Source organism: Dipodomys ordii, unplaced genomic scaffold (genome assembly GCF_000151885.1).
Source record: "Dipodomys ordii isolate 6190 unplaced genomic scaffold, Dord_2.0 Scaffold54, whole genome shotgun sequence".
In the NCBI taxonomy this organism is placed as follows: domain Eukaryota; kingdom Metazoa; phylum Chordata; class Mammalia; order Rodentia; family Heteromyidae; genus Dipodomys; species Dipodomys ordii.
The window spans coordinates 3,196,439-3,216,548 of NW_012267270.1; the positions used below are offsets into that span (position 1 = coordinate 3,196,439).

The following is a 20,110-nucleotide window of genomic DNA, read 5'->3' on the forward strand; positions in this document are numbered from 1 at the left end:
GGAAGGTGGCTCAGTGGTAGAGCGCTTGCCTTGCATGCATGAGGCCCTGGGTTCCATTCCTCAGCACCACATAAGCAAAAAGAAAAAAGCCAGAAGTGGTATGTGGCTCAAGTGGGAGAGCGCTAGCCTTGAGCTGAAGAGCTGGGGGACAGCACCCAGGCCCAGAGTCCAGGCCCCACGACCGGACCCCAAAAAAAAAGAGCCAGAGAGCCAGGCTGAGGGTGGGGTGGCATGGGCAGGCCGCCCTGTAAGCCATCTCTTTTCTGTATACAGGCAAGAGACGCTACAATATTAAACTGTGGAAAACTTTCACTGACTGCTTCAACTGCCTGCCCATCGCAGCCATCGTAGACGAGAAGATATTCTGCTGCCATGGAGGTGAGGGGGGCTGTAGGCACATACTGAGAGACTCCTGGGAAGGGAGCAGCCAGACATGCCTACAGGCCTTACAACAAAGCTGTTAATAGGCACCTGGAATAGCTCTTGGGCTCTTCTTGGATATTGCTTCTCGTAGGAAGTCCCTTTCTCTCTCTTCCCCCCCCCACTGCTAAGCCGTACTCTTTCTGGCTGCGGCATGCAACATCCTGCATGGAACTCATTTGTCTCTTTTCAGGCAGGAGCATCTTTGTGCTTATGTTCTGGACTTGGAAAAGGCTGAGGGAGATGGTTCCTGCCTGCCTGGGCTTCAGGAGTCCAGGAGAGGGGCCCAGTGATGTTGGGAGCGTGAGGCTGGGAGTCGAAAGCTCCCTAGAGGAGTGGGGGCTTGCTTTGAGTTTTGAGGAAGTATCCTGTCCCAGCAGGCCTGTCCCCAGACTTGCAGTCCATGGAGCAGATTCGGCGTATCATGCGGCCCACAGATGTGCCTGACCAGGGCCTGCTGTGTGACTTGCTGTGGTCTGACCCCGACAAGGATGTGCAGGGCTGGGGCGAGAACGACCGAGGTGTCTCCTTTACCTTTGGGGCTGAGGTAGTGGCCAAGTTCCTACACAAGCACGACTTGGACCTCATCTGCAGGGCACACCAGGTATGGGTTGGTGGCCCTGGGTTGGGGCAGTAAGGGGAGTGGGTAAACTTGCAGACCCAACTATTTTTGTTCTTGCCCAGGTGGTAGAAGATGGTTATGAGTTCTTTGCCAAGCGGCAGCTGGTGACACTTTTCTCAGCTCCCAATTACTGTGGCGAGTTTGACAACGCTGGCGCCATGATGAGCGTGGATGAGACCCTCATGTGCTCCTTCCAGGTGGGTGTGGGGAAGGGGCCAGTAGGCCCTGTGGGTCACTGCCGGGGACCTGACCAGCTCTGTCTCTTTTAGATCCTCAAGCCCGCGGATAAGAACAAGGGCAAGTATGGGCAGTTCAGTGGTCTGAACCCCGGAGGCCGCCCTATCACCCCACCCCGCAACTCTGCCAAAGCCAAGAAATAGCCTCCGTGTGCCGCCCGCCCCTCTGCCCAGATGATGGATTGATTGTACAGAAATCATGCTGCCATGGCGGGCCCACCCATCACAGGGACACAGCATTAGTGTCTCCTTTCCTTTTTTAATGGATCAATAGCAGCATCCAGTCCCTCAGGGCTCCCTCCCACCTGTCCCTCCAGTGGCTGCAAGTGGGATCCTGGGGCCAAGGCTGCAGCTCAGGGCAATGGCAGGCCAGATTGTGGGTCTTCAGCCTGGCTTGGCCACAGGGCTGCCAGCCAGACCCTGGGGCAACCCATCTGGTCTCTTGAATAAAGGTCAAAGCTGGATTCTCGCCACGGCCTGTTTCCTTGTCCCAAACACTGGGCCTGGCAGCCCTTCTACACAAAGCCATTTGGGAAGGCAGGCTGGCTGGGCACAGGCCCAGCCAGGGTAACCCCAGCCACACAGGTCAAATCCAGAGGCTCTTACAAATTCCAAGGCAGGGCCAAAGTGTTGGGAAAATAAGAAATTACCAGCCACATGGGGGGGGAGGGGGTCCCAGTGGTGTGTCTGGGGGAAGGGCAGCTCGTGATTGGCAGTAGGAGTAGATCAACAGCACTATGATTTTTTTCTTAGAGGTAAGCCTCAATTGAGAAGGCAGGCTTTCAGCCCTGGCCAGATGGCTAGAACTTAGCTTGAGACTCTGGTGAAGAGGTGAGGACCTGCCAATCAGATGGCTTCTAGCCACCAGACCTGGCAAGAGGCGTGATTGGTTGCAGTCTGGAGGGAGATGACAGGACTCAAGCCAAACATGGTGGAGTGGGGCCTGCAGGAGGCAAGCAGAACTGCCAGCATTGCCCTTATGCCATGCCCTGGTCAGAGCCCCTGTCCTTCCCCTGCTGGGGCTTCTAGTCCATGGCCTTTAGCTTCTTAGCTCAGCCTTCACCATCACTGTCTTCAGCCAGCACGGGGCTAGGGCCCTGGGGGGAGTGTACAGGAGCTAGGATGGAGCCAAAGAACAGCGAGCGGAACTGGAAAGGGAACAGAGGAAGCCCATGAGTTCTGCAGGCTGTTCCCTTCCGCCCCTCCCAGCCCTTGCCCCTACAGCCAGCCTCTACCTTCTTGGGTGGGGGAGTGCCAGGCACTGTGCTGGGCTCAGCTTCTTCATCAGAGTGCAGGCTGGGGTCGTGGGAGGTCTGGAAGCCAGGTGAAAGAGAAATGGGGGGCTGTGCCCGAAAGCCCGAGCTGCCTGCGGCAGTTTCCATGGCAATCATGTAAGAGTCAATGTCATCACTGGCAAAGTCATCCAGCTGGGATGTGCTGTAGGCAGAGACAGTGTCAAGAATAGGGAGAGAATAGGGTACAGACACACCCCACCTTAGAAGGCCCAACAGGAGGTAGGGGCCTCAAGACTGCTTGTGAGCTCTTGGTTTTATTACTTCCTGATTTGACTGGAGAGGAGAGGATGCAGGGGTTAAGTGGGGGCTTCCTGCAGGGAGTGGGCCTGGAATCCCTTTGATCAGAGTTCAGGTAGGGGCCTGAGGGAGGCATCCTGGGGTCTATTTAGCTCAGCTGGGGGAGGGAAACTGCAAACCCTGTGAATGAGGGCCACAAGGGGGCCCAAGCACCTCCCCCCCACCCCCTTCCCGGGAGACAGGAGCTGGAGCGCACTGGAGCTAAGGGACATGCCGGGCTGGGGGCCAGACTAAACTTCCTCTGCTTCAGCTACACTGGGCCCATCCTCCCCACCCCACCTGCCCTCCCAGCCACCTGCTTCCTCAACCCCAGGCAGCCCACAGCCTCTAGCAGCTCTTTTCCTCCTTGGCCTGGGAGGCGGCTCAGAGGGAAGGACTCAGCCAGAGGAGGAAGCCAGTGGGACCTCAGGGACGCTTCTCAGTGGGAGGGGTCTTACTACATCTGACCAAGAAGGCTGCGCCTCCAGGGCTGGGGCCTGGCAGGAAGTGTGCTATGTTGGGGGGAGGTGCGGAAGCTGCAAACAACAAAGATGGAGGGCCCTGGGAAGGGAGGCAGGGGACTGGTGCCCTCACCTGTGAGCCTGCAGCTGAGGTGCTGTCCTGGGGAGCTCCGGGGAGCCCAGGTACTGCAAGTGTGGGTCCAGGTCTGCAAGTGTGGCCAAAACAAAGTGGCCATCCAGCAGCGAGTCCTCAATGGTAAATATGGCTGGCCTTGGCAATGAACAGACATGGCGAGGTCATTCCTCTCCTGGGATCCCAAAGCCCTTCCTCCCCTGGGCAGAGCCTGGGCATTACCTTCCTGGGGCATCAAAGTGAATGCTAAGAGGCAAGTTCGCTGACTCTGCAAAGCTCAGGAGCCCCTGAGAGGAAAGAAGCAGGCGGGGAGGGAGGGCTTGGGCTGGGAAGAGGGTAAGTGGGTAGGGTAGGGTGGCGGTGGGGGGGAACTTACCCTGAATTCCTTGAGGCAGAATGTGATAGCTACCCCTTCTGGAGCCTGCAGTTGCTGGAAATCCTCTTCTCCGATGCTCATCTCAGTTACCATGGCTTTGACAGTGCTGTCTGTAGGGGCAGGCACAGGAAGAGCCTGGGTCCCTGGCTCCAACCCCACTCCCAGCTGGGGTCCCTCCCAGGGCATGTCCAGCTCCCTCACCTGCCTCTTCTTCCTGGTAGCTACGCAGGATGACCCGGCGGCCACGGCCGATGCCCAATGTCACTTCAGCCAGTGCAGGGGAGAAGGGCAAAATGGCATCCCCCAGTACTCTGTGAAGAGGGCAGAGTGTCACACCCGAAGGAGCCAAGGCAAGGCAGTGACTTACACATGAATGGTGGGTGTGCGGGCCTAGCACATGCAGGGATGAGTGGACAGGATTGGCCTGCCAGGTCAAAAGCTTCTGAGTGAAGGGGCAAGCAAAGAATCTGGAGAAGGAAGCAGCAAGGCTGGGCAGGCAGCCCCTGACTAAGCAGTGGTAGGAGAGGGCCAGGGATGGGCCACAACTATATACATTCTGCTCCTAGGAATCTGGCCCCCAGAGAGCCCTTACAGCTGGAGGTGTGGCTATCCCACCACTGAGGGGGAGGGGGACAGGGTGGGAAAAACAAATCCTTCTCTTCTAAGGATACATGTTGCCAAATGTTTGCAGAAAAATAACATCTGGACTTTGCCTGGAAACCACTGAGGAGCTGGGGATGTCTCTCAGAAGTTCAGCACTTGCCTAGCGCACTTAAGAGGTCCTAGGTTCCATGCCCAGTATGGCAAAAACAACCAAAACCAAAAGATACAATTGCTCATTTTGAAAAAGGGACAGAATAAGGTGATAACCTTCCCTCTTTCTCTACCCAAAGGAGTCCTAGCTTAATAGACTCTGGGGAAACAGATATCAAGACCCAAGGGGGACCTTCAGTCATCATGAGAAATGAATTTGAGTGGGGGGAAGTCCTTTCTCTGCTAGTTCTTGGGGACCTTCACTTGAGCCCCCTTCTCCATGCCCTGTGCAACCCTGACTGGTCAGTGCTACCTAACCAGTCAGCAACCCTCCTGGACCTCCACCTCCCTGCCTAGCCTCCTTCCTTGTCTTGAGGACTCCCCAGGACTACAGCCCGGCAGGAAAGAGGCTTTCTGTGAATGAAGGTAACTAGGCGAGAGAGGGGCTTTGTACCTCTTTTAAGGATAGCCACTCAAGGTTAGTCAAGAAATTTGCCTGCAGGTCACAGATAGACTTGCTATATGAGGTATCAGACCTCTGAGAAGGCAGGCTCCTAGAGACAGAGAATAGGGCAGGGTGTCCTGCCCCTTCCATGCCAGCACCTGTTTTCTTTCTTTTTTTTTTTTTTAACCAGGGCCTCATACCCTCACTGCACTTTTTTTTCTCAAGGCTATCTAACACTTGAGCTGTGTCTCTAGTCCAGCATTTTGATGTTTAATTACTTTTCTGCCTGGGCTGGCTTCAAACCATGATCCTCCAGGTCTCAGCCCCCTAAGTAGCTACATGTGCCCCTGGTGCCACTGACCAGCCTGTGCTTTTAGTAACTGTAGAAAGACCTGGGCTGAGTAAAATCTAGGTTCACAGAAAATCCAAAGGCTGAAATGAAAAACTTTGGGTGTTGGTGGTTCACACCTGTAATCCTATCAATTTAGGAGGCTGAGAGCTAAAGATTAATGTTTGAAACCAGCCCAAGGGGCTGGGAAGGTGGCTCAGTGGTAGAGTGCATGCATGCATGAGGCCCTGGGTTCAATTCCTCAGCACCACATAAGCAAAAAGAAAAAAAGCCAGAAGTGGTGCCATGGCTCAAGTGGTAGAGCGCTAGCCTTGAGCTGAAGAGCTGAGGGACAGCACCCAGACCCAAAGTTCAGGCCCCACGACTGGACCACCCCCCCCCCAAAAAAAAAAAGAAACCAGCCCAGGCAGGAAAGTCCAAGAGATTTTTTACCTTCAATTAATCACCAAAAAGCCAGAAGTAAAGTTGTGGCTCAAGTGGTAGAATGCTAGCCTTGAGCTAAAAAGCTAATAAGTAACACAGGCTGGGAATGTGGCTTAGTGGTAGAGTGCTTGCCTAGCATGCACAAAGCCCTAGGTTTGATTCCTCAGTACCACATAAACAGAAAAAGCCAGAAGTGGTACTGTGGCTCAAGTGGTTGAATGTTATCCTTGAGCAAAAGAAGCTCAGGGACAGTGCTCAGGCCCCGAGTTTAAGCCCCAGGACTAGCGCCCCCCGACTCCTCCCCCCACCCCCCAAAAAAGGCTAAGTGACAGCATCTCAGCCCTGAGTTCAAGCCCCAGTACATATACACGCACACATGTGCACATTCACACATACACATACCCTTGAAGCCCCAGAGAGGAGTGGCAAGGGCGAGCTCACCTTGCTGGGGCACGGAGCACATGGGGGCATGAGGCTGGGTTGAAGACAGCCTGCAGAGATTCACAGTCCTGGAATGACAGGTTGTGAGTCTTCTTCACCCCTGGATGGCCAGACAGCGTCTCAGTGGGCCTTGTCAATCTTCCCCCAGCCTTCCCTCTGGCTCAGGACCCCCTGTCTGAGTAGCTGCCCACTCACCATACTTGCAGTGCAGCTGGATCACCAAGCTGCTGCTCCGGCTACTCAGGGAGATGCAGCACTTTTCCACAGTCTTCTCCAGTGTTGCCAGAGAACGGAAGACAGACAGGAAGGACTGAGTGGGAGTAGGACACATCAGCCTGGCAAGTCCAATGTAGGCTCTGTCCCATAACTAGCCTAGCATGTGCGATAAAGGGACCCCATGATATTCAGGGCATCTGCACACTTGCTCATGTTTTTACTGCCTGGAAACCTGCCATCCTCCCAACAGGGCTCCCCCACCCCCCACCCCTACACACACACACACCACACATACCATTCGCTTCTATGGGCTTTATACTGTGCCCCTAGATGCATTTTGCATTGGATTGGTACTTAAAGTTCACTCTTCAGTGACCCACCACAGGTGTACAGCTGTGGAGATGCCGGGGGTGTGGGGAATACCCCTGCTGAAAGACCTCACCTTCATCTGTATCTTACAGCGCAGTGTGTCCAGATCAGAGGTGGCCACCTGGTACTGCTGGAAGAAGAGTGGGGCAAAGAGGAAGCAGGCATAGGCAGAGCGCGAAGAGTTCACAGTCCGGAGGGAGAGCTGGGACACGAGCAGCAGGAAAAAGGACATGGTTAGGGGCAGTGACGAGTCCATCCTTCTGGCCTACTTTTGCCTGCACTTGCCTCATGGCCATCGTGTGTGAAAACCACCCTACCCCGTGGAGGCAGCTGTACCATCTTCTGAAGCGCTCTCCGGACGCTCCCACAGCGCGGGGGCCGCACTTCCCGCTCTGTGATACTATTCCTCTAAGTCGACCTCACCCGCACACACCCTCCACTGGGCTCTCCAGAAAGGCAAGAGCTTTCAGTGCACACAGGAGCCGGGGAAGAAGACAAACTCAAGTCACGTCCTAACCCAGAGGATGAAACGGAAACTCCGCAGGCAAATCTGCCCCAAGACCCAGCCCCTCACCCCATCATCCAAGGGTTCCAGGTAGAGCTCGTCCCCCATCCGGGACAGGGAGTGGACGGCCTTGCCGAGCACTGCAGGGAAGAGGGCAGAGACGGGGTTAAGGTGGCGCCATTGGCCGGCTCACATGCCCCGCCGCTAGGTTGGCCCAAACTCACCCTTCACGTTGCCTCCAGTGACCAGGCACTTCATGCCGTCCAAGCACCACACGCGGGCCCAGCCTGCGATCGGGGTGAGTCTGAGATCTAGGCTGCATAAGGTCCCGTAACTGGGGCCCGGCAGCCACAGCACAAGTCCTGAGTAATCTTCCCGCGCGCCGCCCCCGGCCGGCCCCGCCCCCGTCTCCTTATTGGCCTAGACTCAGGCGCTTTCCGTCACGTGAGAAAAACGTTCGTCGACTCGGCGGTCACGTGATGGAGTTCGTTCTGGGGTGGACCCGGGTCACGTGACCCGGAGCTGGGCTCCCTCTTGGCTCCCGGCGTCCCCTTTCCCCGATCCTCTCGCTGCTGGTACGCGTCCGTGAAAACCGAGGCGCTCCGTGGGACCCACGGTGGGCCGCGCGCCGCAGCAACGGCCCGAGAGGGCAGAGCTGCGGGTCCGGCCCTGCACTGGGAGCGCCGTCTCCGCAGGTTTCCCTGGTAACTGTCAGGGACTGAGGGGTTGAAGCGGAACCGTCCTCACGCGGTCGGGTCTGGGATTGGGGGCGGCGGCGGCCCCGGCTCTCACGGGAAGGAAGAGGACTACCTGCTCTCGGGTTTCGGGATCCTTCGCCGACCTGCACTGATGCATGGAGAGAGGACGGAAGTTTCCCGGAAGAAAGGGATCGAAGGGGCTACCTAGCAGAGGGAGAAGCAATGCGGAGACTCGGTGGGGTGTGGGCCTCAACCCAGTAGAGGGGAGCGGGGACAGGGCACTGAGAGGTTGCTGCCTCCTGAGGCAGGAGAGGATCATGGCTGTGCGTCTTCTACAGACACACCAGACTGCGGCCGAGGGTCATCAGCTGCCAGGTCTTGTTGGGTGTCGGGGTTTCTTAAGTCTCAGAGCTGTCTCTGGCCCTGTGTGCCCTTTAGCACCACATTTCATGGCTCTTTGAAGGGTCACGGGCATCCCAGCATTTCTGTAGAGCTGGCAGATGCCTCACCCTTCTGGTTTTGTGGGTGGTGAAGGAAGCTATTTTTGCCCCCTAGCCTTTTACCTTTGAGCTAGTTTGTTTCATCTTCAACTCCCCTTCCTTTGCCCTTCCCTAGGGCTTATGGGAAAGGCGGCTTTGCCTTGCCTCTGTCAGTGAGCAGCCTCCCCCATGTAGGCCTTCTCTCATTAGATTCCGAGTTATCCTTAAGACTGTCTCCCCCTACCCCTTCCATTTTATCTTTCAGCAGATCCTGACTACCTTATCTCCCAAAAAGACGGCATCTTGGCCTTCCTAACTTCATTGCCACCTGGTTTGAACCACAGTCCTTTGATCTGGATTACCACAACAGCTCGCAGTGGTTTTCTGCCTCTACCCTGTCCCCAACAGTTCACTCTCCCCATGGAAGCAAAAATTACCTTCTTGAAACTTTGTCAGTGCCTCTCTCTTGTTTACAAGTGGTTGCCATAAAATCCAAATGCTTGATCATGTGCATACAGAATCTAGGTTCTGGGCTGAGAGGGTGCCTCAGTGGTAGAGCACTTGCCTTGCATGCCTGAGGCCCTGGGTTCGATTCCTCAGCACCACATAAGCAAAAAAGAAGCTGGAAGTGGCGCTGTGGCTCAAGTGGTAGAGCGCTAGCCTTGAGCTGAAGAGCTGAGGGACAGCGCCCAGGTCCAGAGTTAAGACCCCATGACCGGACCAAAAAAAAAAAAAAAAAGAATTGAAGTTGCAGAAGCCCAATGCATGCAATAGTCAACAAATGAATGAGTTGTGTTGGGGGCATAGCTTAAGTGGTTGAGTGGTAGTATGCATAAAACTCTGGGTTCAATCCCCAGCACTAGAAAAGGAAGAGAGAAGGGGAAAGGAAAAAAGATGAACAATTCAGTCATGTATTGTGTAGAAGGGGGCAGGTGCTCTGAGGGAAAAGACCTGGGGGAAAGGGATGTTGGGAGAGGACTAACACTCTTAAGAGCAGGTGGCTCATGCCTGTAAATCCTAGTTACTCAGGAGGCTGAAATCTGAGGATCAGGGTTCAAAACCAGCCCAGACAGGAAAGTCTGTGAGACTCTTACCTCCAGTTAACCACCAGAAAACCAAAGTGGTACTGTGGCTCAAGTGGCACAGCACTTGCCTTTTGCTGAAGAGCGCAGGGACAGTGCGGAAGCCCAGAGTTCAAGCCCCATGAGTGACAAAAAAAAAAAAAGATAGCATGATCAAGCCAGGCATTGGTGGCTCATGCTTGTAATACTAGCTACTAAGGAAGCTGAGATCTGAGGATCTTGGTTCGAAGGCAGCTCAGGCTTGACTTGTACCTCAGCTATGACTTGTACCTCCAATTAAGCAACAAAAAGCCAAAAGTGGAGATGTGGCCCAAGTGATAAGAGGGCCTGTACTGAGCAGAAAAGCCATTGAATGTAGGGCCCTGAGTTCAAGTCCTAGTACCACCATGCACGTGCACGTATGCACATGCACACATACACACACACACACAAAATAGCATGACTAGGTTGCCATGACTCAAAAACCAACATAAGTACAAAGACCCAGACACAAAAATAGCCATGTCAAGGTTCTGAGCAGGTTGGGCAGCAGAACAGATAAACCATGTGCAGAACCTAGGCTCCCAGCTGGGGAAGGTGAGGGACTACAGACTCCTGGGGAAAATAGATATCAGCCAGAGGCAGGGTGATCACCAACGTCACTATGAATTTATACCTTGGGAATAGGAGTGATGACAAGGGGCTGTGGGAGCATGCCCCTTGACAGACCTGGTCAAAGGCTGAGGGTGGGGCTTTCTGGAGAAAGGAGCAGTCTAGAGCAGTGAGGCATGGAGAAAGAGCTGACATACAGAGGCTTTGGTGAGATGATGTGCCAAGCAGTGCTCTGTGCCTCCACAGATGTCCTGTGCAGCCTCCTCACAAGCAAGGGCACAGGTGAGATTACTCATGGTGGGAATTTTGCCAGACTGGGGTAACCACAAGGCAGAGGGGCGGAGAAGTTTAGAATGTAAGGGATCACTGGGGTTCACCTTGAGCTAGTGTGTGGCCACCTGGCAAATAGCCTTTGCATGCTTACTTTGGGGACACTGAGCGGGTAGGGCAGCTCTGAGCTGCTGGGGCACCAAGCTGGTGGAGCACTGGTTAGCCTGCTTATGATGTGTGTCACGCCAGGTGCTGCCAGCATCCACTGCCAAGCCCTGCCCAGGCTTTTCTTGTTCCCTGGCACTTTTCCCAGCGATCAGAACCATGTTTGGCATGTAGCAGTATTTGATGCATCTGTGGTGAATGAGTGAAGAGTGCAGACTCAGAGCTATTACGAGCCTTGAACCCAGGGTTGGCTGTTGAGGCATAGAATGAGGTCTGGGGGCCAGCCTGCCTGAGTCTGAATCCCGGCTCCATCACTTACAAGTTGTGTACAAATGGACATAATGTTCTCCAAGCCTCAGTTTGCTAATGTGAAGACTGGGAGTAGTAAAAGGGCCGCTGTAAATATGTACAGAGTTTTTCAACTTTGCTGCTGCAATTACAAGGATGGCTGTGTCCTACACCCTCCACTCCAGAGTGCATCCTCCCAGCAGCCTATGATCAAAGCACAAGACAGAATGGCCCATCAGCTTGGACAAAACCAGGGCAACTGCATACTGAGATCCTTGGAGGAAAAGTCTTCCTGATGCAATACTACAGAGGAAAGGCCTGGAGAATCTTTGAATCTCCAAGGAGACAGGTTGGAGCTGAAAAGTCAGACCTAGGGGACCAGCCCAGGAGGCCATTGCTGCTGCTTTGAGCTGCCACACAGAACCCCACACCCCGTTGGTTATCCTGGGCCTGTAAGGAGAACGAGGGTGCATACCTTCTTCCCCCAAAGCTGCTGGGGGCTGGCATGAGATAATGATGTGCCCACACTGTCAGATGCTGTGCACAAATGAGACACCAGGTCTTTTCAGTCTGCAGGGCTGGAGGTGGAGGGGAGGTGGGATGGAATTTTTCAAACCCTCAGGGGGACGGGAAGGGGGAAGCTCAGGCTTGTTCACCAAAACCTGGCATGCTGGAGTTACAGGGCCCCCTTGGAGCGCAAGTGAGGTAAGTTTAGGCCAAATCAAAGGCAGCGTGCTTCACCCAGCAGGGGAGGACACCGATGGAACTCATTACCCCAAGATGTGGTCTCGGCTGGAAATAGAAATAGCTTCACAAAAGGTTTAGATAAATCCATGGATGACAGCTCCATTCATGGGTTAGAAGAGGAAGGAGGATGTTTGGGGCCTGCTGTCCCTCCCTCCCCCCTGGGTCGGCATCAGGGAGGCAACCTGGCCTCCCTAAGACCACCCCTTAGCGCCTATTAGAGGCAGGCTTCTGACTACAGGGATCCAAGAAGGTGATGCTGGTGTTCCTGTAGCCTAGAGTATGGCCTGAGTGCCCTGCTCTCAACCTTCCCAGCACTCACCATTCACTGTTCTGGGAGACCAGGGCACCTCCAGCTCTGGGGAAAGCAGCTCGGCTGAGCTGTCCCCTGAGGGACCAGCAGAGGGAGACAGACACCGCATCCAGTCCCAGGGACCAGCACAGACCAGGCAGACTAGCCTGGGTAGGGTTAAGCAAGACACTGTAGGTGCCAGTAGGTGCTAAACGTGCTAATTTCTAGGGGACAAAAGGGAAAAGAAGGCATCCTTGGCTGTGAGAGGCTTGCTATAAAGGAATGGAGGGAGGAGCTTTTAAGAAACAAGGGGCAGAATAGGAAGGAGATTGCTAATTAAGAACATCATGGCTCTGAAGCCAGGCCTCTGTGACCCTGGGCAAGTTGGGCAACTCCATGCCTCAGTGCCCCCATGGTAAAATGGCAGCTACCATAGCACCTGCCATGGGAGGACTGTGAGATTGTGTGAAGTATGTAAGGACTCCCTTGCAATGCCAGGCAGTTAATAAGTGCCTCCTACTGGGTGGGGAGAGCAGCTCTCTTGGGTCTTGAAGCTGGGCAACTTGCAAAGGTGGTGTTTCACTTCCTGTCTCACTTGCGGTGCACTACAACCCCAGGAAACTCATGAGGTAAGTGATAGATCAGGGTTGGGTAGGTGGGTAGGTGGGTGCGTGCGCGCGCTCACATGCTAGGTATCAAATTCAGGCCCTGGCATATGCTCAGAAAGTGCTACATCCCAGCCTTATCTGGGCTCTCTGATACCAGAAAACTCTGATGTCTTTTCAGAGTTCCCTGTGAGCTTAGGATGGAAGGCACCTGCTCCAGGTGCCCTAGTCTGCACTGAGCCTCTTAGCTGGCTGCCCAGATCTCTGGTGGGTATTGAAGTCACCTTGCCTTCTGCCTCTCAACCCATAAGCCCCTGGCAGACAGGCTGTATCTCTCCAGATCCACACTGGTCACTGAAGCATATATAGTGGGCACTTCTGGAAGGCTTTAGGAGGTGATTGAGCCAGCTCCTCCCTGCTCCCTACCTATTCTAGGCCATTGCAGCCCTCTTCTGTTTGCCATGCAAATTCTCCCTACCCCTTCTACCTGCACAGGCCTTCACATGCCTTCTTAAGTTGCTATTTCATTTTACAATGTGTTTTTTTGTTGTTGTTATTGCCTGTCATGGGGCTTGAATTCTGGGCCTGGGCGCTGTCCCTCAGCTCTTCAGCTCAAGGCTAGTTCTCTACCACTTGAGCCACAGCACCACTTCTGGTATTCTGGTGGTTTATTGAAGATAAAAGAGTTTCACTGCCTTTCCTGCCTGGGCTGGCTTTGAATTGCAATCCTCAAATCTCAGCCTCCTGAGTAGCTAGGATTACAGGTGTGAGCCACCAGCGCCTGGCTCATTTTATAATGTTTGAAGTCAGCTTCTGAAACTGAAATGCATGCAGATGTTCCCCTGGGGACCCCAAAAAGTATTGTTCTATCACTATGGTCCCTGGCCTGTGGACAGCATAGAGCAGAGGGGGCAGTGACTTGTCCAAGATCACACAGAAGAGAGGCGGCTTCCCGTGCTATCACCAAGCTTCCCCCCCTCACTCCCCCCCACCCCAGCCCTGCAGCAGGGCATCCCCATCTCATGTGGATATCACCAGGGAATGGAGATATCTCTAACCCCTGGCTATAGGAGAAAGGATGGTATAGAGGGAGAGGGGAAGAGGACGGGAGGAGCCGGCAGTGACTCAGCGGGGCAGGATAAGGATCTCCCAGCCCAGGGAGAGGTAACCCCACTCCTCTGCCAGGGGAGACGGAGTCACAGAGCCTGCGGCATGGGTTGGCCAGGGCAATGGAACATCCTGGGAGAATGGCGGGGAGAGCTCCTGGCAGGCAGGGGAGGAGTCTAACACCTAGGGTATCCCTTCTGCCCCTGCCCTCCTCACACACCCAGACACCAAGGAGCTGAGAGGGCCCTGGTGGGGCAGAGGAGAGGCAGCAGCACGAGGGATGCCTCTCAACTTTGCTGTGGCTCCACGGAGGAAGAAGAGGTAGGTGGGTGGGGTGTCCTGAGCAGGGCCAGGTATGGGTGCGAGCCAGGGCAGGGCAGGGCGGTTGTTAAGGTAAGAAGAGCCCTCTGCCCCTGGGGTTTCCGCTGACATCAGGGTGAGGCAGGGCCCTCTGGGCTCCTGCACACTGAAGGGAAAGGGCAAGCGCCTCTGCTCCTGCCTGGCCTCACCTTCCCTTCCTGCCCTCAGCCCCTGCCTGGTCTGCACTTGAACACCAAAAGATGGTCACAGAATCCCAGGAGAAACCTGAGGCCAGGCCTATGAGCAAGCAGACCTAGGGTCTTGTTTGCGGGCCCTCAGGAAGCAGGAAGAGACCTTTACCCCCTACTTCTATTGGTGGGTGGCCCCCCACAACTCCCAGTTGAATGCTCATTGCCAGGTCCCAAACTCCCTGCTAATGGGATCCTGAGCTCTCCTGCGCTCTTAAGGTCTGGACTCTCACTAACACAGAGGCAATGTGGACATGAGGTGCTTGGCCCAGCTAACATAGGCAGCTTTCATCAGTGGAGGAGGCGGGCAGGAGAGCCCAGGTCTCCCTCTGCTGGCCGCTTGGACTTTCTAGGTTCCAAGGAACAGCTTGGTGTCCTAAAGGACCAGTTATACTCATAACCACAAGCCTCCTAGCCAGGGAGCACTCAGCAAAGTCTGGTATGTTGAAGCCAGCTCTCAGACCCAGCCCCTTCTTCTTTGAGTCTCTCATAGCAGCCCCTAGGCTGACATCTGTGTAGTCTAAAGTACATGTTGCAAAGAAAAAGAAGGGGGGAAAAAGGATGTCACTGGAGTCAGACATTGCTGGGTTCTATCCTTGTTCTATCCCTCACAGACCAGTGTGACCTGATCTAAGATAATGACATGGTTTCTCACATAAAAAGGAGAAACAACAATTCCCCGCTCCTAAGGTTCTAACAAAGATGAGACAAAATAGGACCTGGACAGCTTCAGCACCAGGCTGAGCTAAAGTGTTCTGGGAAGCAGCTTAGCACATTTAAGTTTTGGTCAGCATTGAAGTGAAGCAAAATAAATGAGAACTGCCAGTATAGAAGTAGGCTGGGAGTTCCTGGTGGCTCCTACTTTTCTTGCCTCCAGCCTTCCACCCTATGGCTCCTTAAAGTTCCTCTCTATGTCCTCAGTGTCTGGCATAGAGGAGGCATTCTGGGAGTGTCTGGTGAACAAATGAATTAGAGACTGTCACTGCTCACTTCTGCGGACTGTCCAACCCCACTCTGGTCACCTTGTTAGAGGGTGATCTGGCTGTAAGTTCCCTACAACCTCCTGAAGCAGGACCCCTTCAATGCCAGCCTCAAGGCCGTGTGGGGCCTGATATTTTGGAGACACCTGAAAAGCCTTCTCTGGGGATGCCAATTAGTCAGGAAGGGAGGGAAGGAGGAAGAAGTAGGAAATCAACCAATCAACACTGACTCACCCCTACTACTTGGAGGGCAGCTTGGTCATCACCTAGTGCCAAATCTATCACACCCACACATCTCCCTTGGGCCTGCCTGACCTGCCATCTGCCTGTGGCCTGCAGTCTGGAACGCCAGAGGTGACAGCAAACCAATGTCCCTTTGCCAGCCTATTGGGTACTCCCACCATCCTATGGAGAGGAGGCAGAGATGCTCACACCCACTTCCACAGAGAAGCAAGAGCCTTGTCCACATGGGCCAGTTGGGAACTAGGTATTCTGACTCTCAGAACTTGATCTCTGCACAGGCAGGGAATTATATGGTGGTGCCCAGTTGACCCTTTCTGCTCAGCCCAAATCTCTACCTGGAAACACCAGCCTTCTTATTCCTAAAGAGACTCACTACCACCTGTGACTGGTTACAAATTTACTATGTGTCCCAAGACTGGGAACTCTGTGTGTGTGTGTGTGTGTGTGTGTGTGTGTGTGTGTGTGTGTTGCTGGTACTGGAGCTTGAACTCGGGGCCTGGAGCTCCTTTTGCTCAAGGCTAGCACTCTACCACCTGAGCTATAGCTCAACTTCTAACTTTTTTGTGGTTAATTGGAGATCAGATCTTCGGATCTCAGCCTCCTGAGTAGCTAGGATTGCAGGTGTGAGCCACCAGTGCCCAATCAAGACTCGAATTCTTTTTTTTTTTTTTCCAGTTGGTCCTGGGGCTTGAACTCTGGGTTTGGGTGCTGTCCCTGTGCTCTTCAGCTCAAGGTGAGCGCTCTACCACTTGAGCCACAGCACCACTTCCAGTTTTCTGGTGGTTTATTGGAGATAAAAAGTCTCACGGACTTTGCTGCCTGGGCTGGCTTTGAACTGAGATCCTCAGATCTCAGCCTCCTGAGCAGCTAGGATTACAGGCGTGAGCCACTGGCACCCGGCTTAAGACTGGAATTCTTAAAGGCTGAGCTAGGTTCTTCTTATCCTGATATTCATAGGACCTAACACTCAGTAGGCTGATAAAGCACGGTTCTGTATCCTCCTGGATCCAAGGGATCCAAGGGACATTCTGTCTTCCTAAGGGTGCGCATCTGAAGCTGGGGCATGTCCCCTCCAACCTCTGCCCTCCCCCCATCCACAGTCCCAGGTTGTTGGAACTGGGAGGATCCTGATAAGGTTATTTGGGAGCTGCTAAGGGGAAGGGAAGGGCAGTACAGAAGCTTTCCCAGTCCTGCAGCTAGAAATCAGAGGACAGTGACCTGTCTGTTTTGTCCCACAAAAACCCTGGAGGGGCCCTCCTGTTCTTCTCTTTACTCCTTCTCCCCCAAATTCTAGCAGCCCACCCCTATTGAGGAGTTGGCAGAGTAAGGTATAGTTTTTATTCCAGCCCCCACCCCATCCCGACTGGCAGCTTCTAGCCTGCTGCCTTTGCCCAGACATGGCAGAGGGGCACTAGCTGCTTGGAGATGGAGTTGATTTTCCCTTTGGCAGTGTGGAAGAGGGGGAGGGGAGAAGCTTGGCCCCTCCTGGGTGAGGGGAGAGGGCAAAGAGGCAAGAACAGGCAAGAGGCCCAAGGAAAATGCCACTTTCTCAGCTTATGGGGTCACTACATTAAGAATCAGAGACAAAACTGGGGGCCCAGGGGTTGTGTGAAGCCAATTGTCCTGCCCCACCTGGCTTGGATCGGTTGAGAGTCCCAGCCCTCGGGGTTCCTGCAAAGCCAAGCTTTGTAAATTTCCCAAGTAGACCTGTGCTATGGCAGGGTGGGACACAGTTCCATAGGACACACTCCCCAGCTCCACCGCAGAATCCATTCCTCTTCCTGGCCAGTGCCTCCCCTGTCTCTCCTTCAGCTCTAACCTCCTTCTTTCTCACTCCCATTTGCCTCATTGTGTCTCCCTTTCCCTTCCCCTTCTTCCTTTCTCCCTCCTCTTCCTTCAGTCCCCCTTTTTCAGCCCCCCTCCTCTTTCTCTCCCAGCCCCCTCCTCTCTCCGCATTGGGGCTGCTTTCCCCCTGACTCAGCAAGGTGCTTTATAAGGTGCTGAGGGGCTCAGCCAAATCCAAACCACATTGTCTGTGCAGCCTCTCCATCAGGAGCAAGCCCTCCCCTCCTGCTCCCTTCCCTTCCTGGCTCCCTTTCTTAGAAAGGGGTAGATGCTAGGGGGAACCTCCTGACAGACTCCATGTCCAGTCACTCATGGGCATCTGCCTTCTTGACCTTGGCATGAGTATCAAAAGACAGTTGGGTTCACTGGCTAAGAATGTCACTGAAACTTCAGTCCTGGATGGGGGTGGGGCTGGGGGAGGGGACCCTGAGCACTTTTCACAAGGACCCCTCCAAGGCACTTTCCAACTTTTCATCAGAGCTGCCACTGATGCTCCAGAGTCCCCTGCCCCCCACCCCAGGCCAGCTCGCCATTCCCCTGCCCCCCACCCCAGGCCAGCTCGCCATTCCCGGCTTTTTTTAGGGGGGGGGAGAGCTCCTGGAGAGAAACAGGGAGGGAGAGAGGAGAGAAGGGAAAGAGGAGAAAGAGGAGAGAGAGAGAGGAGAGAGAGAGAGAGAGAGAGAGAGAGAGAAACACAGAAGGGGGGGAGAAACAACCCAACAACAAAGTCTGTCCCACTCCAGTGAGGTAATTGAAAACAAACTTCTTCCCCACCCCCCCACCCCCCCACCTCACTTCTCCAGTGCAGAAAGGGGAAAAGCTGCCCTGAGAATCCAGCACTGGCCATGACCAGGATGCCTGCTCTGACCCCCAGGCCAGAGGGGGTAGCAGACTGGCAGAGTGCCTTCCTCTTCCAGGGGCACCAGCAGGAGTGACTGAGGAAAGAAAGTCTCATGCCACTCCAGAGAAAAGCATCACCTTCCAGATCTAGCCACTACTAGCCTCTCCCTCTTTGAAGCAACAGATCAAAAAGGCAATTTATTAATTGATGATTTAACTGCTGATAGACTATGCACCAGAGACTGTGGACCAAATGACTGTCCCCCAAGACAAATCACGTGGTGGGGCTGTCTACAAGCCCCATAGGACAGCTGTTTCCTCTGTGCGCTCTCCCTGGCAGCTCTTTGGAGAGGGAGGAAGGAGGAGGAAGGGAGACCCTCAAGGGAGGGTCTAAGACTTATGGATCCCAGAGGTCTCCAGCCCAGCAAATCCCAACCCAGGCCTGAGGGGAAGGAGGGAGAGCGCGCACACACTGCCAAACCACCTCTACCTCACCACCAAAAAACCAACAACCCAAAACCCCAAAGGAAGGAGGATGCCAAATGTCTTGATGGGGAAGCATTTCACAAACGGGACGCTCCTCTGTCCACGGCCTTGACTGTGCGCATTCCCGCTGAGTCACCGAAGCCTCTGGTGTTGAAACTGGTCGGGTGCCTTGTGCTGATTAATGAATTACAATCCCCCACCCATGGGCACTCTCCCTGGTCACTGAGAAGAATGGAGAACCTTGTGAACTTGAGGGGGAAGCTGGGCAGTGGGCCCTGGTGCCCTCTTCCCCCCCCCCCACAGGGGGCATTGTGAGCTGGTTAGTCACCTGCTCCGGCCCCTGGCGCCTCACTTAGCTCTAGCTTTTGGAAATAGGACAAGTGGCGGGACAATAGGCAAGGGGGGCGGTCAGCCCAGACAAAGGGCAGCAGGAAAAACACCATCACTTGCTTGGAGGCCAGCTTGCTGGCATTTGGGAGAATGTGTCATTGCATTTACTCAAGGGGGAGGGGGAGGAATGGTTGGTTAGACGTGAGGAGGCAGAGGTAGGGTGGGCACAGAGACCCCAAGCTAGGCAGGGGATGGGAGGCAGGCATCCCCTGACAGACCAGGAGGAAGAAGCCCACTTGAAGGCCAGCTCCCTCTGGGCTCGGGCTCTCCGTAGTCTGGAGACGGGACTGATGCCCTCCCTGCCCCCTCCCCCAGGAGGCCCAGGGTGGTACTGTCCCAGCCTCGCCTCACCTCACCCCCCCCCTCAGTGTTGTGGGAGGGAAAGGAGCCCCAGAAGCCCTCCCTTCCCTCCTCCCCCCTCTTCCCCCCACCCCGGGGAGGGCTGCTACAATTTGTGGTTACAGCTTTACACGTCAGAAAAAAAAAAGTTTGCAGAATGTCCCACACCGAAAAAAAAAAATCCGAAACCGAGCGAAAAAAACCTGCGAGTGGGCCTGGCGGATGGGATTATTAAAGCTTCGCCGGAGCCACGGCTCGCCCTCCCACTCCGCCAGCCTCCGGGAGAGGAGCCGCGCCCGGCCGGCCCGGCCCCCAGCCCCATGGACCTCCGAGCAGGTAGGAGCCCGGCGTCCGAGGCCCCGGCCCCCGCCCCCGCCCGGCAGCCACGAGATCCGGTTCCCGTCCTCCCCCCTCCCCGGAGCCCCACGCCGGGGCCCGGCCGGGGAGCAGGGCTCGGGCCGGGGGGAGGCACGGCTGGGCGCCCTCGAGAGGGGCCGGGCGGGGACGCGGCATTCCTGGAGTCCGCTTGGCGGGACCGGGAGGTGGCGGGGAGCGCGGCGGGGACCCGGGACGACCCGAGGACCTGGGAGGCGGCCACCTGGAGCCCTAGCGAGGCGGGTCCCAGGGAGCCCGCGGACAGAGCCCGGCGCAGAAGTCGGGGAGAGCGAGTCCGAGGCGGGGAGCGAGGCTGCGGGGGGGAGACGCGGCGCGGGGAGGAGGGGGCCGGGAGAGGAAGCGGGCGGGAGCGAGAGCAGAGCGGAGCCCGCGGCCGGGCGCCGGGAGGCGAGGGGAGGCCGA

At 55.2% G+C, this 20,110-nt stretch overlaps 3 protein-coding genes across 7 annotated transcripts in view; 2 read left to right on the plus strand and 1 right to left on the minus strand.

The window, feature by feature from the left end:
• Ppp1ca (protein phosphatase 1, catalytic subunit, alpha isozyme) overlaps window positions 1-1,749 on the plus strand; it is a 5,842-nt gene extending 4,093 nt beyond the window's left edge. The window contains exons 4-7 of the mRNA XM_013021054.1: window positions 274-378; window positions 801-1,024; window positions 1,105-1,239; window positions 1,312-1,749. Coding sequence (XP_012876508.1) covers window positions 274-378; window positions 801-1,024; window positions 1,105-1,239; window positions 1,312-1,422 — 575 coding nt within the window. The 3' untranslated portion in view covers window positions 1,423-1,749. The remainder of the gene's footprint in view (window positions 1-273; window positions 379-800; window positions 1,025-1,104; window positions 1,240-1,311) is intronic.
• Rad9a (RAD9 checkpoint clamp component A) lies at window positions 1,534-7,691 on the minus strand. 4 transcript variants are annotated; one of them, XM_013021051.1, is made up of 11 exons: window positions 7,545-7,691; window positions 7,390-7,460; window positions 6,889-7,017; window positions 6,426-6,498; window positions 6,231-6,330; window positions 4,021-4,130; window positions 3,820-3,929; window positions 3,666-3,730; window positions 3,444-3,581; window positions 2,514-2,715; window positions 1,534-2,426 (listed from the first exon to the last, which is right to left on the minus strand). In XM_013021051.1, exons 1-11 carry the CDS (start codon window positions 7,576-7,578, stop codon window positions 2,331-2,333), a joined length of 1,128 nt encoding a protein of 375 aa, XP_012876505.1. In that variant the 5' UTR covers window positions 7,579-7,691; the 3' UTR covers window positions 1,534-2,330. The 4 variants fall into 4 exon arrangements, with proteins under 4 accessions (XP_012876505.1, XP_012876504.1, XP_012876506.1 ...); XM_013021050.1 differs by having other exon boundaries at window positions 6,426-6,540; XM_013021052.1 differs by having other exon boundaries at window positions 6,426-6,540; window positions 7,249-7,460; window positions 7,545-7,573.
• Window positions 7,692-19,529: 11,838 nt separating this feature from the next.
• Window positions 19,530-20,110, plus strand: part of Clcf1 (cardiotrophin-like cytokine factor 1) — a 21,926-nt gene continuing 21,345 nt past the window's right edge. For both annotated transcript variants that reach the window (XM_013021216.1, XM_013021215.1), the window contains exon 1: window positions 19,530-19,648. In XM_013021216.1, the coding sequence (XP_012876670.1) occupies window positions 19,633-19,648 (16 nt within the window). In that variant the 5' untranslated portion in view covers window positions 19,530-19,632. The remainder of the gene's footprint in view (window positions 19,649-20,110) is intronic.